Genomic DNA, 27,923 nt, shown 5'->3' with positions numbered 1-27,923 from the left:
GAAAGTTTCCCGCGCACCAATGTACACACAAAAACGGCATGAGACTCATCGAACTTTGCCAGCAGAACAACCTCAGGATTATGTCAACCCCGCGAAACCAGATAATAGAGGCAACCTATACAACTGACGGGAGAATTCCAAATAGACCATGTAGCGATTTCCTACCTAGTCCAGAAAGAGACATTCAAGTTCGCAGAGGCGCGAATGTTGTTTCAAACCACTACCTAAATCCAATGAAAATCACCGAAAAAAATCAGAAAAGGAATTTGGGACGATGATGGTGAGATCCCATACTCCGAGGAGCGAAGGGGGCGATACGGGAGAGCCGCACCGCCGACTAGGCAAGGTCCTAGCGGAGGTGGTTTGCCGTTGCATTCCTCCGTGCGTCATGGGGATGAATAACGATGAAGACGACACAACAACACCCAGTCATCTCGAGGCAGGAAAAATCCCTGACCCCGCCGGGAATCGAACCCGGGACCCCGTGGGAGAAGAGAGAATGCTACCGCAAGACCACGATAAAGATCATAAAATCCAACAAACCAGAAATAGAGATGACAGAAAGCAAATACATGGGAAGAATTCCACAGGAGTATCACAGAAAAAAAGAAAAGAACCGACACCACGGAAAAAACTCAGAATGTGAATAAGCACTAAGACGGCGCAAACTACTATTCCAGGAATACAACAGCAAAAAATCCCCGGAAAGCCTATATCGTTTTAACAAGTCCAGGAAACTTATTACGCAAACCAAGAGGAAGTACATGAAGGAGAAGCTGGATGCTACAGAGGAAAATTGCCGCAACTATCACACTAGATATTTCTTCAGGACTTACGCAAGTAAACATCCGCGGCAACACACCTCAAAACTTATGCTCCAGGAAACAAGATGTTACGCTCGCATTAGTTAATCAAGAAAATTGTTAAGAACTGCCTTGTTATTTCTCCGATTCCCTTAACTGTCCTGGAACCTGAAACAAGATTCTCAGTTCAGGACTACAACTCCACACACCCAGAATCACTCTCACCTGTATGTCAAGAGATCCACAAATATGCACTTAAATCAAAACCACAAAAGGACATCCGATGAAGACGCCATCATAGCTGAACTACTACGACACTGAGGACCAAAGTCCTTTGAGGAATTTATGCAAATAATCACAACCATATTGCAAACAGAAAAATTTACTGACGAATACAAAAGTGTACTTATCCACCTGTTTCACAGGAAAGAAGATAGGGTGAACCCGAACGAGTACAGATGAATCTTCCAGCTGCAAGTAACCTACAAAATTTTCTCAGCGTGCTTCCAGCAGAGAACGCAAGAACAGTTAAAACACGAAACTGAAGAATAACAGGCTGTCTTCCTCCCCGGACGTTCGTGCAATCATTTGTACTTTCATAGATTTCGAGGAAGTCTACGATTCTGTTCACCGACAATCCTTATTCACCATGTTAGAAGAATGGGGACTCGACCTAAAAACACTACGACTAATCGAATAGGCACTGGCTGGCACTATATCGGAAGTTAAGATTGAAATCTCTGGTCTCTTCATGACAAAGTGGAGTAGGTGGAAGCGACAGATTATTAAATACAGTAGGGCGAAGCGACGGATTATCCCCACTATTCAACTAGTCCTGGACAAAGTAATGAGAGAATAGCAAGAACTGAAAATCCAAGGACACTGGAAACCATCACGACTAGGATGATCCCTGGACAGGATAGAAATATCAGACTTAGCTTTCACAGACGACCCGATCATACTTTCGGTTAACAAAGCAACAGCAACCAAAGAAACAGAAATACTAAAAGAATTTGCAGAAAAAATTGGCCTTCAAAGCTTTTTCCTGAAGGCTGCATTCTTCTGCTCAAAATTAGGCACTCAAAACAGACACCAAATATGGCAAAATAAACAGAGTTACAAATTTCAAATATCTAGGTAAAATCCTCGAACCTAGAGGATGATAAAAAAATCGCACAGCATACTCGCCTATTAGATATGGAGAGAGCTTCGGCAAAACAAGACCCATATCTATAGGAAATCCAAGTCTACTGAAACAAAGCCAGACACTACAACAAAGTAATCAAGCCTGAAATACTGCATGTAAATGAGACCCTAACATTTCATACGAAAAGCGACACAGGAACCATACTGAAAGAAGAACGCAAAATCTCGAGGAAAATTGTCAGACTAAAGCTCACCAAAGAGATCTACAGATCACATTCTACGAGATCCACAGAGACGATGTCAAACCTAGCACCTGCCGTCAGAAAAGTAAGGTTAAAGTTCTACGTGTTCCTCAGCAATCTACCACCAAATAGATTCACCAACAAAATTCTGATACACATACAAGGGTTCAAGTGAACAATACCATGGACAAGACAAGTCACACTTAACTTAGAAAAAGCACAAATCAAACAGATATTGAAAACAGAATACACAAGTTTAATTTTAGGGCAGAGAGTGTAGTCACAAAGCAACCAGGGACAAAGTGGACTGAAGATAGAGACTTCGTGACGAAAAATTGACAGAATAGTGGAAGATCAGAAAGAATGCTAGAATGAGGCAGGAAGCTTAGCGTGATCCTACAGGGTCTCGACGCAAATTTTACACACACACACACACACACACACACACACACACACACACACACACATAAAATCTCCTCTTCCCCGTCTCTGTACATCCTCTCCACCCCCACACACTGTCCATCTCCTGCTTTTCTCCCTGTCCCCTCTCCCCCCTCTGTCTGCTCATCTCTTTCCCGTCCATCTCCTCCCTCCATCTCTCTCCACGTGTTCACCCCTCCTCAATAGAGGGCTGGTAGTTCTTACCCGCACAGTATTTCTTTCCAGATTTAACTAATATGTCCACCAAATTTGGCTGAAATCGTTCCAGCGATTTAGCAAGCGATCTTTACCCGTTCTTTGTCCTCGTACACACGTCACGTATGTTTCAAATATATTTGACTTATTAATCATACGATTGTACACGTAGTTCACTTGTACCTCTAGCGAATTTAACCATGCAGTTTTCTTTTCACGCAGCTCAACGTTTGAGACATCGTGTCTTCTGAAGTGTGTGTCGTACAATGATTAAATTTTGCTGGTGCATCCTGTGGAGTATATGTGCCTACGGTCTGCGAAATGTGTTGTGAAAAGAGTTTGTAGTGAAGAAGTAATGAAAGCATCATGCATAATGCTGCAGTTTTTCAGGCACCTCGGTGTTTACGCTGTCATATCTCCTGAACTGTGTGTCCTACAATGATTTTTGTAGGTACATTCAGCGGAATATGTGGATACACTCTGCGAAATGTGTCGCGAATAGAGTTAGTAGTAAATACACTATGTGACCAAAAGTACCCAGACACCCACACAATCATATGTTCGCATATTAGGTGCATTTTGCTGCCACGTACTGCCAGGTACATATCAGCGACCTCAGTAGTCTTTAGACATAGTGAGAGCAAAATGGGGCGCTCAATTGGACTCACGGACTTCGAACGTGGTCAGGTGACTGGATGTCACTTGTGTCATATGTCTGTGCGTGAGATTTCTACACTACTAACATCTCTAGGTCCACTGTTTGCGATGTGATAGTGAAGTGGAAACGTGAAGGGACACGTACAGCACAAAAGCGTAAAGGCCGACCTCGTTTGTTGGCTGACAGAGACGATTGACAGTTGAAGAGGGTGGTAATGTGTGTGAGGCAGACATCTATCCAGACCATCGCACAGGAATTCCAAACTGCATCAGGATCCACTGCAAGTATTAAGACAGATAAGCGGGAGGTGAGAAAACTGATTTCATGGTTGAGCGGCTGCTCGTAAGCCATCCATCACGCCGGTAAATGCCGAACAACGCCTCGCTTGACGTAAGGAGCGTAAACATAGGACGATTGAACAGCGGAAAAACGTTGTTTGGAGTCACGAATCACGGTATACAATGTGGCGATCCGATGGCAGGGTGTGGGTATGGCGAATGCCCGATGAACGTCATCTGCCAGCGTGTGTAGTGCCAAAAATAAAATTCGGAGGCGGCGGTGTTACGGTTTAGTCGTGTTTCTCATGGAGGGGGCTTCCACCCTTGTTTTGCGTGGCACTATCACAGCACAGGCGTACACTGATGTTTTAAGCGCCTTCTTGCTTCCCACTGTTGAAGAGCAATTCGGGGATTGCGATTGCATCTTTCAGCACGATCGAGCACCTGTTCATAATGCACGGCCTGAGGCGGAGTGGTTACACGACAATAACATCCCTGTGATAGTTGGCCTGCACAGAGTCCTGACCCGAATCCTACATAACACCTTCGTGGTGTTTCGGAACGCCGACTTCGTGCCAGGCCTCACCGAGCGCCATCGATACCTCTCCTCACTGCAGCACTCTGAAGAATGGGCTGGCATTCACCAAGAAACCTTCCAGCACCTGATTGAACATCTGCCTGCGAGAGTGTAAGCTGTCAACAAGGCTAAGGGTGGGCCAACATCGTACTGAATTTCAGCATTTCCGATGGAGAGTGCCACGAACGTTTAAGTGATTTTCAACCAGGTTTCCGGATACTTTCGATCACATAGTGTAAGTCATACATTAAAACGCCGTAGTTCATGCGGCAGTTTTTTTGCGTCAGCAGCAAAAATGTAGTAAGCGATAAACTTTTCTCCTTTCAGCATTTTGTTGGAGTTATCAGCGAGAAATACTTTCTGAAAGGTTTGAAATGATGTGTAAAATTTGCTGTAAGTCACTAAGTGCTCTCATTCCCGAATAGTGGATGAGCATCGTAGGCTACACATTCTTTTTCACACCCACCCATACCCGCCCCTCCACCCCCCCCCCCCCCCCGCGCACCCCCCTTGAGAGGGTGGTGCTTCTTATCCCCACATAGATTCTTTCCAGACAGCAGATGATACGTGTACCAAGTTTGCTTGAAATCCGTTAAGTGATTTAGGTGGAGGTGTGTGTGTGTGTGTGTGTGTGTGTGTGTGTGTGTGTGTGTGTGTGAGAGAGAGAGAGAGAGAGAGAGAGAGATATGTTTACTACATGAACATAACACCAAGTTTCAGTTTCATCGAAGTTTTAAAATTTTGTTTCAACGAGGGCGTGCAGGAAAGTAATGGCTCCGATTTTTTCACGTGAATACTCTCAAAGCATTTTAAATGTAACAGACTCTATTAACACATTCTACATCCTTATTATTAGTCCCTACATTTTTATTTTTCAACACCGTCTCCCTGGTGACAGCCATATTTCTCCCAACGAGAGACCTGTTTGTTGACTGCGTCACGTAGAATGTTTGACTTCGCTGACGGAGCCACAACCTCACTTCTGCTTGCACCACTTCATCCCTATCAAACTCAAGTCCCCGAAGGAGTTCTTTAATTTACGGAGACAGATGGGGCCACGTCGGGACTGTACGGAGGATGATCGATGACAGTGAACCCTAGGTGTTTGATTGCTGCAACACTCGTGTGTGGTCCGGCGTTGTCATGCTGAAGGTGAGCGTGCTCCATGTGTGGACGAACTATTTGCATTCGTGTTTTCAGCTAGCTGAGGGCCTCGCAATTACACAGACATAGTTACGTTACACACCGCCATGCCCTCTAGCGGCACAGGGTTGACTTGCGTCAGAAAGGTGCGTAAGTCGGCCGAGTACTAATATCAATGACATGTAACATCTTAAGCGATCTTGATAAGAGAATAGAAAATTCGTAAGTATTAGTTTTCTGGACATCCTCGTATATGCAGACTATGCCACTATTTTGGCAGAGGGTGAGAATGACCTGCCAAAGACGAATTTACATTCCAAGCAATGTATCTGAAGATAACGATATGATTGTATCCGCAAAGAACACTAAAAAGCAATGGCTTTTTAGAATGATACTGCTTAGATGAAATGGGAGGTATGATACTGCGTGAAGAGTTTGACAGAGCACTGAAAGACCTAAGTCGAAAGCCCCGGGAGTAGACAACATTCCATTAGAACTATGACAGCCTTGGGAGAGCCAGCCCTGACAGAGCTCTACCATCTGGTAAGCAAAATGTATGGGACAGGCGAAATACCCTCACACTTCAAAAAGAATATAATAATTCCAATCCCAAAGAAAGCAGGCGTTGACAGATGTGAAAATTACCGAACTATCAGTCACGGCTGCAAAATTCCAACCCCAATTCTTTACAGACGAATAGAAAAACAAGTAGAAGCCGATCTCGGGAAAGATCAGTTTGGATTCTGTAGATATGTTGGAACACGTGAGGCAATACTGACCTTACGACTTATCTTAGAAGAAAGATTAAGTAGAGGCAAACCTACGTTTCTAGCTTTTGTAGACTTAGAGAAAGCTTTTGACAATATTGATTGGAATAGTCTCTTTCAAATTCTAAAGGTGGCAGGCGTAAAATACAGGGAGCGAAAGGCTATTTACAATTTGTACAGAAACCAGATGGCAGTTATAAGAGTCGAGGGACATGAAAGGGAAGCAGTGGTTGGGAAGGGAGTGAGACAGGGTTGTAGCCTCTCCCCGATGTTATATTGAGCAAGCAGTAAAGGAGACAAAAGAAAAATCCGGAGGAGGAACTAAAATCCATGGAGGAGAAATAAAAACTTAAAGGTTCGCCGACGACATTGTAATTCTGTCAGAGACAGAAAGGTCTTAGAAGAGCAGTTGAACGGAATGGATAGTGTCTCGAAAGGAGGATAGAAGATGAACAACAAAAGAAAATTAGGATAATGGAATGTAGTCGAATTAAGTCGGGTGATGCTGAGGGAATTAGATTAGAAAATGAGGCACTTAAAGTAGTGAATGAATTTTGCTATTTTGGGAGCAAAATAACTAATGATGGTCGAAGTAGAGAGGATATAAAATGTAGACTGGCAATGGCAAGAAAAGCGTTTTTGAAGAACAGAAATTTGTTAACATCGAGTATAGATTTAAGTGTCAGGAAGTCATTTCTGAAAGTATTTGTATGGAGTGTAGCCATGTATGAAAGTGAAACATGGATGATAAATAGTTTGGACAAGGAGACAATAGAAGCTTTCGAAATGTGGTGCTACAGAAAAATGCTGAAGATCAGATGGGTAGATCACATAACTAATGAAGAGGTATTGAACAGAATTGAGGAGAAGACAAATTTGTGGCACAACGTGACTAGAAGACTGGATCGGTTGGTAGGAGCCATCCAGGGATCACCAATTTAGTACTGTAGGGCAGTGTGTAGGGTACAAATCGTAGAGGGAGACCAAGAGATGAACACACTAAGCAGATTCAGAAGGATGTGGGTTGCAGTAGGTACTGGGAGATGAAGCTTGCACAGGACAGAGTAGCATGGAGAGCTGCATCAAACCAATATCTGGACTAACAACAACAACAACAACCCCGTAAGAAAAAAAAGTATGGCTAACAATACAGCAGCTTAGCAGGAGTCATCTTAATTATCTGGGATTTGATAGACGTATGACGAAGGTATACGCAAAACAGTAGCAAAATTTGGAAACATATATGGTACTTGAGAAACAAGACACAGAAAACAAGGCCAACGAAGTTTTACCAAGTAATGGACGTCGCCACATTATTCTACGAAAGTGTCGTTTTGCCAACGACAAAGTGAGATTCAGGAAGCTGTAATGAGTTGTTGTGAAAGGCTGTACCACAGCAGACAGATCAACAAACAGCGAGAACTGAGAAAGAAATGTAATGTGGAAAACAAACTGTAGACAGAGAAATGCAGTGAACATCTCGACAGAACGAATAGTGGCAGACATCCTCTCAAGGTCAAACTTTGCCGAAAAAATTGAATACGGTACTCATATCAACATAGAACAAATCGGCCTGAAAATGCGACACTTCGCAAAACAATGTTGTTTCACGCTCATTAATTGCTGGGTGTGATATACAACGATTAGAACTCGTAAAATGAGGACAATGTGAACTAGGTATTATTTTCCGAAAATCCAATGAACTAGAACTCGTTATTGTAGACCCACGAAAGAATGAGTTCATTTCAATTTCTCTTGACGAATGCACCCTTTACTGTTTGGTATGGCAAAGATGCATTTATGAAGCGACAAGCAGAAGTTCAACACCGACCAAAAACTTATACTGAACACAAATTTTAAATAATAATGACTTAAAGAGGATTCGTCTTCTAGCAAGAACAAAGATTTCCTTTTGATTGATCCCCAAACGTGGTTCATTCTAACTGTGGCACATTCAGTGCTTTTTGTCGTTTTATTGTGTTGAAATACTCTATATGCATACGAATTTTATGTAGATTAGGAATATGTTGAGATTTGATTCTGTTGCAGGTAAGTAAACACTGTCAAAAGTAGGCAAGACAATCTGTAAGTAAGAAATCTTAACACACAGTTCTCCAAACGAAATTTTACAGACATCCAAAGGTCATTTTAAATGTAAAAACAACAACGAAAACACTTTTAGTAGGCAAATGAAAAGTAAATACAGCTCAGGACAAGTTGAAGACAGCAATCCTAAGAGCAAAACAGGAGGCATATGACACTGTTTTACGTGAATATGTAGTTCAAGGGTTATCTTGTAAACAAAAATCAAATTGAGACGTTGCCCTAACATCCCTGTGTTGCAGATGACACGCTGCATTGATAGATACCTGTGGTTGATTTCTGTTGGCAGCAGTTGGACACACACACAATTTAAAAATAGGCCAAGTTCAAGTAGGGCTCGCGCACCGAGGGTTTTGAACAAACTTAATTATGTGTGTGGACAGTTCATCCATTCTGGGAAGGTAGAATCTCTACGATTTTTGACTTATCGACATTGATACTGGCAAGATACCTTTCCAAGGATTCTGGGACTTTAGGAAGTTTTAGTTTCAAGTTCGATGTTGCATGACAAATGACAACAGAAGTATGTTTTTAGTGCGATTCAATTACAATATAACAATTTTCTGATTTGCTTTGTGTGTACTGTGAAACCTTTCTTCTTGGAAAATGTCATTCTATGTCGAGGGTAAGTACTCCACGTATGTTAATGAGTAATTTTGAGAGTTTCAAAATATGTGACATAAATGGCCATAACTTTTGATTTCATTGATTTAGAAGTTTAACATTGTTACACCATCAAACGGCTACAGACCTCAGTACATGACAAATTTCAACTTGATACGTCTAACCCTTCCTCAGGTAAAGGGTTTTGAAGAGCTAGACGGACGGATGGACAAAGTGATCCTGTCAGACTTCTGTTTCTATCGAATGAGGTGCCAACCATAAAAACGGTGTAGTACATACGTAATCTGATGACATGTTTAATCTATATATAATTTATATATTTCGGATTTCAGTAAGCAAGGAAAGGTATAACCCACAGGAGGTACCACCACTGTGGTGTACATATTGGGAGTATTAGAAAGAAAAAAGAAAAATCATGTTCTTGTAACTAAATTTGTTATTAATTAGTACAAATTTTAAATGTGAGATATGATGATGATGATGATGATGATATGTTGGTTGGTTGGTTTGGGGGATGAAAGGGACCAGACTGCTACGGTCATCGGTCCCTTTTTCCAAATACAAAGAACACCCACAGAGAATAAAAACGAGGAACAGAATAGATCACAGACGATACAGAACAAGAGAAACGGAGACAAGGACAAGACAAAACGAACTAAAACCACACAGAGTGTGACAGTGGTTGGCCGACCATAGAAATAAAAAAGGAAAAGCCAACCACGTAGAAACACATTAAAAGATCAGTTTAAAATCATAGGCCAAAGGCCAGAATCAAAACAAAAAATAAAATAAAACAGAAACTCAGATGAAAGAATAAAAACTCCCTGCCCTAATAAAACGTAAAACTAAGGCAGCCATAACAGGGTCATCGGATAAAACGGCAGGGAGCGTATCAGGCAGCGCAAATGTCTGCCTGACCACAGCTAAAAGGGGGCAGGCCAACAGAATGTGGGCCACCGTCAAAGCCGCCCCGCAGCGACACACAGGAGGGTCCTCCCGGCGCAGTAAATAACTGTGTGTTAGCCGGGAGTGGCCAATGCGGAGCCGACAAAGGACGACTGAGTCCCTGCGGTTGGCTCGCATGGAGGACCGCCACACAGTCGTCGTCTCCTTAATGGCACGGAGTTTATTGGGTGTAATCCGATCGCGCCATTCAGCGTCCCAAAGCGCAAAAACTTTTCGGCGGAGGACTGCCCGCAAATCAGCCTCTGGGAGGCCAACATCCAGAGATGGTTTACTCGTGGCCTCTTTCGCCAGGCGGTCAACATGATCATTGCCCGGGATACCGACATGACCGGGGGTCCACACAAAGACCACAGAGCGGCCGCAACGCGCAAGAGTATACAGGGACTCATGGATAGCCATCACCAGACGAGAACGAGGAAAACACTGGTCGAGAGCTCGTAAACCGCTCAGGGAATCGCTACAGATAACGAAGGACTCACCTGAGCAGGAGCGGATAGATGATGATATGTGGCAGAAAATCGAACTGCGCTTGCTCGCACCTGTTCTGCTTTTTCTACCGTGTGACAAAGTGTTGTCGCGGGGCGATTTCCCCAGGAAGCCCCAATCCCTGTCATTAGTTTTTTTCCTGCAGCTGGGTGTGTAGGTGGCACCAGCACTGCAGACACTCACCTTGCAGAAGTCGCCCGCATCGTCCGCCAGGAGGTCCGCCGCTGGAGGCTGGTGGAGGGCGGCGACCGGGGGCGGCGCCGGCCTGGGAGGCGGCTGGTACTGCTGCGGCTGCGCGACGGGCGCCGGCTCTGCGCTGCCCCCGAAGAAGTCGAGGGCGCTGGCGGCGGACGTGGTGACTGCGGAGGCGGGCTCCGCGGCCGCGAACAGGCTGCTGTAGTCGCTGCCGGCGCCAGAGCCGAACGAGTCCGCCCCCGCCGATGCGGAGGATGGCGCTGTCGTCACCGCCACCGACGAGAAGAAGTCCAGGTGGTTGATGTCACCTCCTGCTGAAACAGGGGCTCCGCATTAACTCCAGTAGCTGTACCAAACAGTTTTCTGACTAGCAACAAATCTGCACTGACCTTCCAGAAGGTCTGATGTTGGACTGAAACAATCTGTGAACGTATCAGGAGTAATGAATGTCTGTGCTAGGCAGGGACTCTGATTTACATTTCACAGGCAGTCTTAAATTTCAGGATATGTGAGTACGCCTCCAGACTTTAATTGTCACTACGTTTTCCTCCTACTGCTCCCAGACATGCGTCGGTGGTACTCCACTCAACTATACATCCACCAGAAGAATGGATACAATGGTGCACTGCTGCTTACACCCCTGCCATAAAGGACACTTGACAACTGAACTACTTTCACTGACACGAAATAAATGGAGATAATGGGCATGAAATCACTGTAGATGCAAAACACCCCATTTCCAAAACCTACCCCACCAACATGTCGGACACCTCATATGGACATTCAAATACTTTGAAAATATGTCTGCGGTATTCCATTTCCAATACTTATATTGTCAGCCACTGTTCCGCGTCCACATGGACTGGCTTTCACAAGTTGAAAGTACCGCCACCAATCAGTGACCCCAAGGCCTTTGGCTATGAAACTAGTATCAGCCATTTTAAATACCCATGGCACCATCATCCTATTCTAAAACACTAATTGTTGAACGTGCCATGTGCCCCGTTTTTCCTCAGATACTAAGTAATATGTGTACTGTGTTTGGCTGAAGTTGCTCCACACATCCCTGATTTATGCTCTTTATGTCAGCCAGGTATCGAACACAGGCTTTAACTTGAGGAAGAAATTTCTCAGAATGTACTTTTGGAACACAGCATTATATGGCGTATGGACGATGGGGAAACTGGAGCAGAAGAGAATAGAAGCATTTGAGATGCGGTTGCTACAGAAGAGCGTCGAAAATTAGGTAGACACATGTGGTAAGGAATGAGGTGGTCCTCGGGAAATCATCGAGGAAAACCTCTTCCCATCTCAGAATCCATCAAACACCAATGTGTTAGGTTAGATGTCTTTAGAAGAGTCGAAAACTATGGATCTGACGCTAATATCGTTCGTTTTACATCACTTTCCAGTGTCACCTGCTTTCCACACCCTACGCTCACCCTAAGGGCTGTAATGAATATATGAATATGTGTGTATGTGTGTATGTGTGTATGTGTGTATGTGTGTATGTGTGTATGTGTGTATGTGTGTATGTGTGTATGTGTGTATGTGTGTATGTATGTGTGTATGTGTGTATGTGTGTGTGTGTGTATGTGTGTGTGTATGTGTGTGTGTATGTGTGTGTGTGTGTATGTGTGTGTGTGTGTATGTGTGTGTGTGTGTATGTGTGTGTGTGTGTATGTGTGTGTGTGTGTATGTGTGTGTGTGTGTATGTGTGTGTGTGTGTGTGTATGTGTGTGTGTGTGTATGTATGTGTGTGTGTATGTATGTGTGTGTGTATGTATGTGTGTGTGTATGTATGTGTGTGTGTATGTATGTGTGTGTGTATGTATGTGTGTGTGTATGTATGTGTGTGTGTATGTATGTGTGTGTGTATGTATGTGTGTGTGTATGTATGTGTGTGTGTATGTATGTGTGTGTGTATGTATGTGTGTGTGTATGTATGTGTGTGTGTATGTATGTGTGTGTGTATGTATGTGTGTGTGTATGTATGTGTGTGTGTATGTATGTGTGTGTGTGTGTATGTATGTGTGTGTGTGTGTATGTGTGTGTGTATGTGTGTATGTGTGTGTGTGTGTATGTGTGTGTGTGTACGTGTGTGTGTACGTGTGTGTGTACGTGTGTGTGTACGTGTGTGTGTACGTGTGTGTGTACGTGTGTGTGTACGTGTGTGTGTACGTGTGTGTGTACGTGTGTGTGTACGTGTGTGTGTACGTGTGTGTGTACGTGTGTGTGTACGTGTGTGTGTACGTGTGTGTGTACGTGTGTGTGTACGTGTGTGTGTACGTGTGTGTGTACGTGTGTGTGTACGTGTGTGTGTACGTGTGTGTGTACGTGTGTGTGTACGTGTGTGTGTACGTGTGTGTGTACGTGTGTGTGTATGTGTGTGTGTATGTGTGTGTGTATGTGTGTGTGTATGTGTGTGTGTATGTGTGTGTGTATGTGTGTGTGTATGTGTGTGTGTATGTGTGTGTGTATGTGTGTGTGTATGTGTGTGTGTATGTGTGTGTGTATGTGTGTGTGTATGTGTGTGTGTATGTGTGTGTGTATGTGTGTGTGTATGTGTGTGTGTATGTGTGTGTATGTGTGTGTATGTGTGTGTATGTGTGTGTATGTGTGTGTATGTGTGTGTATGTGTGTGTATGTGTGTGTATGTGTGTGTATGTGTGTGTATGTGTGTGTATGTGTGTGTATGTGTGTGTATGTGTGTGTATGTGTGTGTATGTGTGTGTATGTGTGATCCCTCGCCCCCACCTCCAACAGTCACCTATCGGCTCATTCCTTCCTTTCTTCACGGATTCCCCCACTGACTATGCAAGTTCACTGGACAAAAACTCTTTAAAATCCCACACTGGTCACTTTGGAGCGTTGTAGATGCTACAGAAATGGCACGAGGAGACACTGTGATTCTCCACCGCTGATGTGTCATGGTAATGAAGTGTTGTGTATGTGGAAGTAGTCTACGTGGTATCTATATGTTTAGGTCGGGCGACTTGCAGAAGTGACAATGATAGAACGGTTTTTAGTGTGCCCATGACTACATTGCCAACGACGTTGCTCAATTCGCTGTCATATCAACACGGGCTGTCCAGCCCATCTACAAAGAATGGTTTACCATAGGCAACAATGTAACACGGTGCGACAACTGGATTCGTAAAGACCTTAATGGACAGAGACTGGACACGAAGTTCACGCCTTAACAATGACAATTGGGTTGAAACTAGGCATACATTCCTGCTGACAGTGAATGTAGGCCTCTCTCAAGCAGCTTCCGAGAAAACACTGCAATGGGATTTCGAATCGGATACCTTGCAAACGGCTGTTGCAGACAGTGGTACAAAAGGCTGCTCGTCTACAGTGGGCAAAACAACACGCTACCTGTCTGGAGGCGTGTAGAGTGGTACGGCGCCTCTTCTCAAATCATGCGAGACCTCCAGATGTCAGACTCAGATCGGTACCAAACGATGTGTGTACATAGAGTGTCAACCAAAGTACCGATTAGTTTGTACTGTGTGCTATCGTCCAGTAGAAGAGTACAGGGAAATCATATCTGTGAGCTCTGAATACGAAGATCTCTGGTAGGTATATATATTACATTCAACTGATTTTTCACCACCATTTTACTTTAAAAGTAAAGTAACGTGGGAGACTATTTCACTTATATCAATCCATCTTTTGATGTACGTATACCACATTAAATGTCATTGCATACTACCAATAGTATGAGTACCGCCGTCTGGGAACACTTACTCCATGGGAACTAATCAATGAGTCTTATAGGTGAATATGGACCAAAGTGAATAAACTTGTGGACGCTGCTAGACAAAGTGAAGTCATTAGAAGACTAGACACAGTTTTTACGTTAGTATCATGTCTCGAGGTAGCGGATAGTGAGTGACATTTTGTCCAATGTGCTTATATACAATATCTGATCAAAAGTAGCCGGAAAGCCGTATATTATGCCAGATATCATGAGAGGTGGACTCCCCAGTACAATAGGGAACGTGGGAGGAGGAGGAGGAGGGGGGCAGGTGGCGTTTAATACTGTGTTCCCAGTAGGGAAGCAGTAACCGCAGACTCCATTGATCAAGAGATATCAGTGACTACGAACGTGGGCTAGTTGCTGGATGTCTGCTTGCACAATGACTGCGCTTAGGACGTTAAAAAAGAATGGTACAAAGATGAAGCAGCTCCTCATAAGCCACATTTTTTTCTTAATGCTAGGCGACGTTTAAGGTGGTGAAAAGACCACACACCACTGGACATTGGATAACTGGATATAAGTGACTTGGGGTGACGAATTACTGTACCCTGTGCCAGTCTGATGGAAGGATTTTGGTTCGGTGAATGCTTGTATAACATTACGTCCCATTATGTGTAGTGCGAAAAGTGCAGCACTGAGGAGATGATTTTACTGTATAGGGGCTGATTTCTGAGGTTAAGGTGCAGTCCCTTTTATTGCACTTCAGAAAAATCTAGATGTAGCAAAATATGAACAAATTTTAGAATATTTTGTACTGCGTACAGCAGATGAACAGTTAAGAGACTTTGATTGTATTAGCAATGAAAAATGCATCCTCTTATAGTGACGTCTGTTTGGCAATGGTTTGTGGAGAATAACATTACTGAAATGGACTGGTCTGACCAGAGTTCCTACCTGAATCCAGTGGAACACCTTTGGGATGAGTTATAATGTCGACTTCAGACCCCAGCGTCCGTCATCACTACCTCCTCTCTTTTCGGCTGATGAGGAGGAATGGGTTGCCATTCCTCCACTGGCGTTCAGCCACCTGACGAAGTGCCCCCATTAGAGATGAAGACGTCGTAAAGGCGAAAGGTGGTCTTAATAATGTCCACTAATGCACTGATGAGCCAAAACATAATGACCACCTGCTTAATAGGTTGTTTATCCATCTTTGGAACAAAATACTCGTACATCGCTGATTCTGCATATCAGCTCCGGCAGTTTGTTGATAGGGTTGTGGACGTTGTTTGGTTGGTTGATTTGGGGAGGGGAACAAACAGCAAGATCATTGGTCTCATCGGATTAGGAAAGAATGGGAAAGTAAGTCAGCTGTGCCTTTTCAAAGGAACCATCCCGGTATTTGCCTGGAGCGATTTATGGAAATCATGGAAAACCTAAATCGCAATCGCTGGACACGAGTTTGAACTGCCGTCCTCCCCAATACGAGTCCAGTGTGCTAACCACTGCGCCACCTCGCTCGATTTTGTGCTGGTACGTGGCTTTAGATGTCCATGCACAATTCGCGTATATAATGGGCCGCTGATTTGCGTACACGGTGAAAGCGCCCGATAGCAACCCAGATGCATTCCATATGATTTACATTACGTGAGTTTGGTCGCCGAGACATCAACGTCAGTTCGCTGCAATGCTCTGTAGCAAGGTTCTGGATCCGACATACAGTTATACCGCTGAAGGATGACAACGTCGTCGATGACATCAAGCATGAAAGGAAGTATGTGGTTTGCAGCATGTCTTCAATTACTGCCATAGGCCCCATGCAATAGCAGGAGAATGTCTCCCATAGCGTAATACTGCTCCTACCAGCCTCCCTCTGTGGCGTGCTGCACGTTTCTAGCCGCCATTCACCTCGATGAAGGCGTTTTTGGAGACGACCATCGTCCTAGTGAAGAAAAAAATGCGATTCGCCTGAAGAATCAACACATTTCCATTGATCGACGGTCGAATCCTGATGGTCTCGTGACCACTACAGTCATAATTGACGATGTCGTTAGTTCAATAAGTGAAAATGTAGGGGTAGTCTTCTCTGGAGATCCAAGGTCTAATGTACGATGAACGGCACGCTCCGAAAGACTTACGTGAAACAGCATTGTGCTCTTTCGGCAGAGATTCCACAGATCCCCATCTACGCTACTTTACGGTGCAGACAAGCCTTCGAATCCCCACGTTCTATGAAGAGCCATGACCCTCCAACCCTTTAGCGCCTAGTGATTGTTTCACTGTCTTATCTCTTTCCATAAATGCTCATGACAGTAGCACATTACTATTTGACTAGCTTTGGCATTTTCGAGATACCTGATCACAGGATCTACCTAATATTAATCTGCTCTTTGTCCAAGTCGTTTATCTCATATGGATTTCACCATTCGCAGCCCATATCTTTGCTTGGGTGATCCCCCCATCCGTGTCTGCTCTGATAAACTGTTACTATGGCATATGCCCACAACGCCACAATCCAATGTCGAGGTGGTCAGTGGCCATAATGATTTAGCTTGTGTAAGTGGCTGGGTAATTTTGATCAAGTAGTGTTGACATACATTGATAAACACATACTTATACTGAGTGTTACAAAAAGGTACGGCCAAACTCTCAGGAAACAATCCTCACACACAAAGAAAGAAAATATGTTGTGCGGACATGTGTCCGGAAACGCTTATTTTCCATGTTAGAGCTCATTTTATTACTTATCTTCAAATCACATTAATCATGGAATGGAAACACACAGCAACAGAACGTACCTGCGTAACATCAAACACTTTGTTACAGGAAATGTTCTAAATGTCCTCCGTTAGCGAGGATACATGCATCCACCCTCCGCCGCATGGAATCCCTGATGCACTGATTCAGCCCTGGATAATGGCGTATTGTATCACAGCCGTCCACAGTGTGAGCACGAAGAGTCTCTGCATTTGGTACCGGGGTTGCGTAGACAAGAGCTTTCAAATGCCCCCATAAACGAAAGTCAAGAGGGCTGAGGTCAGGAGAGCGTGGAGGCCACGGAATTGGTCCGCCTCTACCAATACATCGGTGACCGAATCTGTTGTTGAGAAGCGTACGAACACTTCGACTGAAATGTGCAGGAGCTCCATCGTGCATGAACCACATGTGTCGTACTTGTAAAGGCACATGTTCTAGCAGCACAGGTAGAGTATCCCGTTTGAAATCATGATAACATGCTCCATTGAGCGTAGGTGGAAGAACAAGGCGCCCAATCAAGACATCACCAGCAATGCCTGCCCAAATGTTCACAGAAAATCTGTGTTTATGACGTGACTGCACAACTGCGTGCGGATTCCCGTCAGCCCACACATGTCGATTGTGAAAATTTACAATTTGATCACGTTGGAATGAAGTCTCATCCGTAAAGAGTACATTTTCACTGAAATGAGGATTGACACATTGTTGGACGAACCATTCTCAGAAGTGTACCCGTGGAGGCCAATCAGCTGCTGATTGTGCCTGCACACGCTGTACATGGTACGGAAACAACTGGTTCTCCCGTAGCACTCTCCATACAGTGACGTGGTCAACGTTACTTTGTACAGCAGCAACTTCTCTGACGCTGATATTAGGGTTATCGTCAACTGTACGAAGAATTGCCTCGTCCATTGCAGGTGTCCTCGTCATTCTAGGTCTTTCCCAGTCGCGAGTCATAGGCTGGAATGTTCCGTGGTCCCTAAGACGCCGATCAATTGCTTCGAACGTCTTCCTGTCGGGACACCTTCGTTCTGGAAATCTGTCTCGATACAAACGTACCACGCCACGGCTATTGCCCCATGCTAATCCATACATCAAATGGGCATCTGCTAACTCCGCATTTGTAAACATTGCACTGACTGCAAAACTACGTTCGTGATGAACACTAACCTGTTGATGCTACATACTGATGTGCTTGATGCTAGTACTGTAGAGCAATGAGTCGCATGTCAACACAAGGACCGAAGTCAACATTACCTTCCTTCAATTGGGCCAACTGGCGGTGAATCGAGGAAGTACAGTACATACTGACGAAACTAAAGTGAGCTCTAACATGGAAATTAAGCGTTTCCGGACACATGTCCACATAACATCTTTTCTTTATTTGTGTGTGAGGAATGTTTCCTGAAAGTTTGCCGTACCTTTTTGTAACACCCTGTATAAACTCTTTGTTCCAAGGTTGTAATGTGACACTCGACCCTACCTCCAGTGGCAGCTGAGCTGAACTGTGCGAAGGGGTTGGTGGAGGATATGGCGCCACTGCCCCCGCTGGGCGCGTCGTCCAGAAGGAAGGGCGACGAGACGGCGGTGTCGCCGCTGAGGAACGGGTTGTCACCTGCGGGGCCGGCAGCAGCCGTGGTCGGCGGCGCCGCCTCCGACCCCGCTGCCGAGAAGTCGAAGTCGCTGAGGAATGGGTTGGACGACGTGCTGGTGGGCGCGGTCGTGGTCGTGCCGAAGATGCCGCCGCTGCCCAGGGCGTCGCTCGCGGATGACGCCGTCGGGAAGTCGTCCATCAGGAACGGGTTGCCGCCCTTGCTGGCCGTCTCGAAATCCATGGCTGGCGACTCTTGTGCTATTGGGTCCAATATATCTTACTGTAGTCTCACTCTAGAGCTTTCAGGAGAGTTATCCGCTTCTGGACAAACGTCTGCCTTCCTGTAGGTCTGTATTCTGTCAGCAACTTACAGCAAAGAGGAGCTGTGGTATTACTAGGAGGAACTGGAGAGCCTGCTAGACGAAGATGAGCCCTGATGATATTACATTTGACGAGATAGGCATGTGCTTTGATTACCAGTTGTATTAGAAAACGTTGTTGTACACTGCTAGTAGCAATCACACAGAGTCTATTGTTTAGTAACAAAATTTGGGACCAAAGTTTTGTTTTTACACCATTCTCCTGTTTCCAATGTTTAGTTTTCTTACTCTGCGAATTGTCCTGTTGCGTAGGTATAGCACCGTAATCTATGGGAGGTGAATTTTGACAATACGATTTGACAATGACTGTTCAGCTTGGTAAAACGGAGACGGCGAGTGCAGAGGGATTTTGAAGTACTGGGAGGGTTGGGTGTTTCAGACGGACCACTTGTCACTACCCGATGAGTTCCGATTCCAGCGCTCTGAGCTCGGCGCGGCCCGGGGCCACCAGACCGTCGACTATTGAGGTGTCGAAGGGGTCGTCAACGTCGCAGCCGTCGACGGGTGGCGCGGCGGATTCTGGCAGGGAGTCTGTCGGCGTGAGCGGCTTGTGGGCGAGCTGGGACTCGGCAGGTGGCAGGTTCAGCAGGTCGGGCCTGTCGGGTGTGGTGGGTCGCTGGTCTGGGTGAGCCTCCTGGGGTTGCTCGGGCCGGTCCGCGTCCCCCTTGGGATCACTGGCCCTGGGGTCGAAGTCGGGGTCGGTGTAGCTGCGCTTCAGAGGCCCGCCGATGAGCTCGCTCTCGAGCACCTTGAGCTCGGCCTTCCCTGGCAGCAAGTTGCCAGCGACTGCTGAAGTGTCGAACGGGTCGTCTGACACTGGGAGTGCTGGTTGTCCTCCTCTGGATATTGGCGTCAGTGGCTTGGCTGTTGCTGCTGCGTCCTCTTCCTCGACGAGCAAGAGGTCTGGCCGCGATCCCTGTTTTAGTACAAACATAAATAATAACAATAATAATAATAATAATAATAATAATAATAATAATAATAATGTACAAAAACATCGAACGTATTCCAGATATTTTGCTCCTAACTATATAATTACGAGAATTATCAGACTAAAAATATCCACTTCAGTTGTGACTGTTTAATGATAAACACGGGCTGTTTCGGAAAAATTATAATACCATCTTCTGGGGTACACATTTACTGAAACAAGGGAAGAAATAAAATCTAAGTCAGTGAAGTATACATGGTATTCTAAAAACGTAACTAGCGATGGTAATTCACTTGCAAACATAATTAGGAATGTACGAGCTGGTCAGTCGGTTTGGAAAAGAGTGAATACAGTTTTCAGTTTTAGTTTTAACTGCTTGTGAGCATTCAGACTAGTCTGCCGTCATACTTCTTCATTTCCCTCTCCTGCGACTTGATGGCTCTTCTTTCTGAGCACTCATACCGGTTGTTAGTTCACGGCACGCTAGCCGCTCACACAACTCTGCACCACAGTTCACGTCAGCCTGTTCCACAGTGCATCCCAGTGCCTACGGCATGCAGCCACCTCGCAGCTGACTACGTGGGTTCCTCTTTCTACTGCTCGTTTGTAAGTCTCAACTTTTGTTCGGGTTTTCACTCACATAGTCTGTGGCCACGTACAAATGGTTTTCCTTTCTATTTACCATCAAAAACAGTCTTTATCACAAATTGTTTATTACGGTCACCGGTTTCGACCACTACTGTGGTCATCTTCAGACCTGCAAGTCTTATACAAAGCTTTAATTACAGGGCTACATACATTAAAGAAAATGCATAAAGTTATAAAGCTATAAAACAATGAATTACCAATAAATAAGAACCTCCTTCTGCTGGAGAATCACTACTGGAGTAAACCAGTGTACGTTTTACTGCGAATAATGGAGGCTCCGCCCACTTTTGACGGAATGATGTTATTAGTAACCAATGGGTTATAGGTCGAACAACAAAGTAAACTTTCTTAGTTAAAAGAACATTGTCAAGCAAGAAAAATAAACACACACTAAACTTAGCTTCTTGAACAGCTATTTGTCAATTAAGAAGCGTTAAAAATATTTAAACATGTAGGATAAATGAACTTCACGATAAAAGATGACAGCCGAAACAGTTGCAGGATAAAAATTTATTAAAATTCTTGCCCTAGTGCTTTCACACTCTTGTCTCGATAGTTCATAGGCGAAATACTGGTGCTAAACTGTTCGCATTGACCCTGTGCCCATAGTCACGTTGTAAAAATGGAGATGATGTCTTAATTATTGACGACGCCTTCGGCACAACTGTTTTATTAATCTCCATTGCATGATGTAATTTTAGTATGTAACTAAAAGATTTTGTGCCTGTATTACTCTGATAATTTCACTGTTACTTAAGCTTTAGTGTTTATTTCAGATGCTAAGGTTTTTCTAATGAAAGTGTCTTCCTGTTCAGGATTTTTACTTCTGATGAAAGTATATTTGTATATACCGAAACCTTGTTCAAGAATTTTAATAAATTTTTATCCGGCAACTGTTTTGGCTCTTATCCTTTACCGTAAAGAATTTCAACAGTTGCTGTTTCAGCAATGTTTAAAATCTTATGATAAATGAACTTCATTTTGCCACTACGTGGGTTGCCATCTCAAGGCATGTTATGGAACCATTTTGAAACACTGGTTGCCATGGTGAAGTTGGACGCCGTTCTAAAGATGAGGCAGCAGGCTTCTTCGCACTGAAGTTGGCGTTAAGTCGATAGGCAAAGTAGTGGTTGCCATGGTGACGATGCATGCAAAATACTATGTAATGACTGAGAAACAGTATATTGGCCAAACTGGCCGTAACTTTCTAACACGTTTTAAGGAACATACTACTGGCACTGCACGTACCAAATTAATATTTGTTCAACATCTTAATGGATACAATCATTCTGAGGGTTGCATTTCTAACAATTTGAAAATATTATCAGTTATCTGTTTTAAACGAACTTCAATTCAAAGACAAACATTTGAGTTTTTCGATGATCTGCTTTAGAATGTTCACTCTTCTGTCCGTCGTTTTTAAAATTATTAAGACCTTTAGGAAATATTTTATCTTTTACTTTGTAATTTTATTCCACCAAACATTTTATGCCAGACTATCTGCTTTTAGAATGTTTCCTTACATGCTTTTAGACTGCATATTGCTAATTTACACTAGAGCTCATAGTATTACAATTCTAAAATCCTTTCATTTTCATTTTTATTTGTTTATAAGACTGGCATGCAACATAAGAAATAGCAATGCCTTTTTAAAAATTGTCACATACAAAAGAATGGAATCTACATACGAACTTCATAGACAGTATTTCATAAATATGCACAAATACTGTGCCCTCTTGATTTTATTTTTTTTCCCCTCTTAGTATTGATCTGTAAGAATTATTATGTAATCTATGTAAATGAAAGTCTCTTATTACCCCAGTAAATAGTATCTGTGCAGCATGTACCGTGCATGTCAGCTAGAGATTATTGCAGCCTACTCATTGAAAATCGTTTCAATAAAGACCTGTTGCTGCTCAATAGTACATCGTCTGACGTGACAGTCTGCCATTCCACTTTCGCAACAACTTCGTTAGAAAGAAGGCTGCTGCGACATCTTTGCACTGGCGTTTATCCTCGCCATGGCAACCACTAGTATGCCTATCGGCTTTACAACAACTTCAGTGGAAAGAAGCCTGCTGCCTCATCTTTGGAACGGCGTCCAACTTCACCATGGCAACCAGTGGATCAAAATGGTTCACGAACAGGTCTTGAGAGAGCAACCCATGTACTGGCAAAATGAAGTTCATTTATCCTACACGTTTAAATATTTTTAACGCTTCTTAATTGGCAAGAGCTGTTAAATAAGCTAAGTTTAGTGTGTGTTTATTTTTCTTTCTTGACAATGTTCTTTCAACTAAGAAAGTTTACATCATTCCGTCAGAAGTGGGCAGAGCCTCCATTATTCGTAGTAAGACGTGCACTGGTTTGCTCCAGTAGTGATTCTCCAGCAGAAGGAGGTTCTTATTTATTGGTAATTCACTGTTTTATAGCTTTATAACTTTGTGCATTTTCTTTAATGTATGTAGCCCTGTAATTAAAGCTTTGTATAAGACTTTTAGGTCTGAAGATGACCACAGTAGTGGTCGAAACCGGTGACCGTAATAAACAATTTGTGATAAAGACTGTTTTTGATGGTAAATAGAAAGGAAAACCATTTGTACGTGGCCACAGACTATGTGAGTGAAAACCCGAACAAAAGTTGAGACTTACAAACGAGCAGTAGGAAGAGGAACCCACGTAGTCAGCTGCGAGGTGGCTGTGTGCTACAGGCACTGGGATGCACTGTGGAACAGGCTGACGTGAAGTGTGCTGCAGAGTTGTGTGAGCGGCTAGCGTGCCGTGAGCTAACAACCGGTATGAGTGCTCAGAAAGAAAAGCCATCAAGTCGCAGGAGAGGGAAATGAAGAAGTATGACGGCAGACTAGTCTGAATGCTCACAAGTAGTTAAAACTAAAACTGAAACTGTAAAGAAAGTGAAAACAAAAAAGATAGTAAATCTATAGTGCCATAATGAAACATTAGAAATACTACATTTGCAGTAAACTACTAGTACTAATGTCATATGAGTACAAGTATAATAAAGTTTGGTGAAAAATGTATGTATAAAAAAAAAACATAATTAGTGTATACACGTATGGTGGTTCGTTGTGAATAAAACAATATTCTAGAAATGATAAGCAGTGGAAAGAGTAAAGATGGAAATTTGAAAGGAAAAAAGGGGGAGGGGAAAGGTTACTGCCATTACCAGTTTGCTTTTAATAACAATACTCAGAACAATTGTAATCTTAAAGAATGAACAACAATAATTCGACAACCGAAACCGAAAATACTTTTTTTCCAGTTCCATGTATAACACACGGACTTAAACTGTATTTCGTCCCTTGTTTCAGTAAATTTGTGAACCTCAAGATGAGAATGTAATTTTTCCGAAACCGGTCGTGTTTGCAACTAATGCGGATATTTTCAGTCTCAACATACAGCAAAGTTGCGGATTTTCTGCTAACAAAATGCTGTGCGATTAGGATAACAACCCAGCTGTGCTCACTGTTTGGTTTTAAGACGTGTTGTTACCCAGTTCTTGAAATTTTAACTTTGCGTGGAAAACTTCAAGCATACACTGAAATACCTCTACTTATTGGCAACTGGCTGTGACCTGCCTGCTTTGTATTGTTGTTGACGAGTAAATCCCCGATTCAATAAAATTGTCCAACTCCCTTTTGTTTACAACACATTCTAACTTACGAGTACTTTACAAATGTGATGTTTTAAATAGGTGATGTTAAGTACATAAGTGAGAATACTTCAGGAAAGATTTGAATTACGTTTAAAGTTTGTTGGAAAACGCTACGTACTCGATTCGTGGGTCCGCTTCAGCCTGACGACGGCTGGAAGTGTAGGAAGGAAAGCGAGACACGTTTTTTTACAATTACAACTGAATAGTCGTGCTCTAGCACTTGCCCGCGAAAGGCAAAGGTCCCGAGTTCGAGTCTCGGTCGGGCGCACAGTTTCAATCTGCCAGGAAGTTTCAAGAGTACTATCATTTCGTTTGCATTGGCTGAAGTTTGTATGTTTTCAAGGCTTCACTCTTCCTCTTATGGAGCAAATTTTCAATTGTATACACTGTATCAACTCATTTTCATCTTACAGCCTCCAGTCTTACAAAGCATAGCTATGTTATAGGTCTCCTGATTCATAGAGATGGTCATTTTCGCTATATCAGTGCTACAGCGGAACTGCATGACAGACACTTTAACTTCCATGCTGTGTCATAGCTTCACGCTCCTGCACTCTTTGGGAACGAGTCGAAGACTAGGAAGCAACCGCAGAGTCACCATTCTCACCCTTGTTATATTCGCGGCGCTACATCAGAGACACAGGAAGTCAGAACGTCTATCAAGTAACCGTGGCGCATTGATTTTTAATCCACGCAACCCTCAACACTCGACTCGTACTCGCTCTGTTTCTGGTCTGCACTTTACACTCTGGACGGCGATTACAGTCGAGCTATGAGGCCTGGACACTGACCTGTATGGGAGAGAGAGCCAAGGGGAGGCTGTCCGGTGGCTGGAGCGCCCTGGCCCTGGGGCCGCGGTCTCCTGTGACGTCAGAGAAGCGTCTGCGGAGGGCGGTGTCCGCTGGAGGTGGTGCTGGAGTTACCAGCTCGGAGCGGCGCCTCCCGGCTGCTCCTGCCGCGGCGGTCACCGGCTCTGGACTGCTCTGCTCTCCTATGGGAAACACGTTTCCTTTCTAGCTCGTCCCACTCACTGTGCACAAATGATGGCAAAACTTAAAAACCCAGAGCTGTTGGTAAAAACACAGGGTGTCATTAGAAAATCATACGTGCAGGAGCCAATCATATACATACACTCAAAGATAAAAAGGCAAGACGCACCACAGACGAATTATCCAAAAGCGTTGCAAATCGGTAGATTTGATGTTCATGTTGAGACTGACAAACGATTACACTTTCAGAAAAACTGGTTGATTTATCAAGAGAAAATGGTTCACAAATTGAGCAAATCAGCAATTTATTGGTTCACTTCTGGGAGTTACACAAGCTGTTATTCGGCTTGGTGTTGATTGATAAGAGTTGTTGAGTGTCCTCCTGAGGATATAGTGTCAAATTCTGATTCCTTATATCCTCAAACTTCCGAGCTGGTTGGAGGACTCTCCGCATTATGCTCCAAAAGATCTTAATTGGGTAGAGATCCAGCGACCTTGCTGGCCAAACTACGGTTTATTAAGCACAAATACAAGCAATAGAAACTCGCAGAGAATGAGGGTAAACAGGCAAAGAGACAGCTGTCACACCATTCCTGTCAGTAACTTAAGGGAGCGAGCTGACGTGACAGAAATCTCCGCCTCGGCACGAAAGCAATTTTGGCTGCTACACGTCCATCCTCTCTACTTGCTGCCGAGGCTGTAACACAGTCTATGCAGCACAACGCAAGGGCCAAAACGATACATATACCATAGATAGTCTAGCGCTGCGCCGCTTCCATGTTCTACGCGATCAAAAATGATGTACTGCCACAACAGGGCTGGGTTATGAGGCCATAAATACTGCCTGCTTCGCCTACGAAGAATCTGTCAATTTACGCAGCCAGCACTGAGAAGTGCTCCACGCCAGTCGTCGACTTGAGGGTCATCCAGCCTCAAGTACGAGGGTTGCCCAGAAAGTAATGCACTGTATTTTTTTCTCAGCCGAAAACAATTCTACGAATGTGAAACGTTGCATATGTATTATTTGAAGTCTCCTGAGTTAGCGCACCAAGTTTCCGTCACTTCCGACAGATAGCGTAGCTACAGCACAGTTTCAAAATGGCGCCCGTAGGTAATGTACGCTACAGACAAGGTGCCGTCATTTAATTTCTCACTTCAGAGAACGAAACTGTGGGTAATGTTCACAAACGCTTGTCCAAAGTCTCTGGAGCATCGTCGGGGACACCATCCACCGCTGTCGCCCTCTCGGACTTGGGCCGTTAAAGGATGCCATTCGTGGAAGACATTTTGAGGACGATGAGGACGTTATTTACACTGTGAAGCACTGCTTCCGCCACCAGGACAAGGGTTAGTATCGACAGGGCATACACGCCCTATTTCACGCTGGAGGAAGGCCATAGAACGGGACGGAAATTACGTGGAAAAATTGGATGTTTTATCTAAACACCATCCTTGCGTGTGTTATTTCATTATGTTCAATAAAGAAGTGTTGAAAGACAACAGATGCGGTGCATTACTTTCTGGGCAACTCTCGTACTACTAGACCTGAGGGTTATTACAACTGAGGGGAAAAATGTAATTTTCTGAGGCGTAAAAACAAGAGTTCAACTGTATTTCAGTCACGAAACTAATCTGTTTTTAATAGATCATCAGTAATATCAGTAACTCAGAAGAATGTGATACTGATTCTTCCCGGCAGATCAAAACTGCGTGCCACATTAGGATCTTTGCCTTTCGCAGGCCAGTGCTCTAACAACTGGGGTGCCACAGACTCACAACCCGTCCTCACTGCTTTACTTCCGCCAGTATCTCATGTCCTACCTAGATAGTTCTCCTGCGAAACTTATGGAACTATCACTCCTGGAGCAAAGTTGCGAGGACGGGTCACCAATTGTGCTCGAGTAGCTGAGTTGGTAGAGGATATGTCAGCGAAAGGCAAAGATCCCGGGTTCGAGTCTCAGTCCGGCACACAGTTTTAATCTGCAAGGAAGTTTCATGTCAGCACAACTCCACTATAGAGTGAAAATTCTGGACTGTACTACTGATTACAAAATATACAAATAATTACTTTCCTTCATATACAAAGATGTGACAGTGAGGTGGGGGTTATAGTCTGCGTAAGAAATGTATGAGCATCATATTCCTCATATAATAAACACCCTATGCAAATATTTTGTATTTTGTACGATGCATCAGTAACAGTGAAATTGAGACATGCACCACGTGATGAGCCTTCTTCAGGTTGTACGTAGTTTGCAAAATTTATCAAATATTGCCTCATTACTTGTTTTGCAACAATAAAGGAACTAATTTTGTAATAGGTGCTACACTACTATAGGGTCTACACGTTGTGTTATTATTATTATTATTATTATTATTATTATTATTATTATTATTATTATCTTTCTTTCATTTCTCAGACGTTATGTCTGGTCAAAAATGGGTAGTGACGCGGACCTTGATCAAGCGTGACTTCCATTTAACTGTACGGTATATGTTACATTGCATTTAGGAACTTTCGGGTAATTGAACATGTATCAATAATTACGGATTTCTGTAGTTGTATATATAAGTTTGGATGTAGCTGCATTGCATTGATGTACTGGTGGATATTGTGT

General features: G+C 43.8%; 1 protein-coding gene across 1 annotated transcript in view; it reads right to left on the bottom strand.

Moving 5' to 3' along the window:
* LOC126106173 (uncharacterized) overlaps window positions 1-27,923 on the bottom strand; it is a 463,842-nt gene that overhangs the window by 154,608 nt on the left and 281,311 nt on the right. The window contains exons 12-16 of the mRNA XM_049912411.1: window positions 25,108-25,307; window positions 19,460-19,977; window positions 19,053-19,114; window positions 18,571-18,939; window positions 10,613-10,935 (exon numbers count right to left, since the gene is read on the bottom strand). Of these exons, the coding sequence (XP_049768368.1) occupies window positions 10,613-10,935; window positions 18,571-18,939; window positions 19,053-19,114; window positions 19,460-19,977; window positions 25,108-25,307 (1,472 nt within the window). The remainder of the gene's footprint in view (window positions 1-10,612; window positions 10,936-18,570; window positions 18,940-19,052; window positions 19,115-19,459; window positions 19,978-25,107; window positions 25,308-27,923) is intronic.

This window comes from Schistocerca cancellata, chromosome 10 (assembly GCF_023864275.1).
Source record: "Schistocerca cancellata isolate TAMUIC-IGC-003103 chromosome 10, iqSchCanc2.1, whole genome shotgun sequence".
Classification (NCBI taxonomy): Eukaryota; Metazoa; Arthropoda; class Insecta; order Orthoptera; family Acrididae; genus Schistocerca; species Schistocerca cancellata.
The sequence above is the reverse complement of the archived record's forward strand: the minus strand, read 5'-3'. Positions and strand labels throughout refer to the sequence as shown.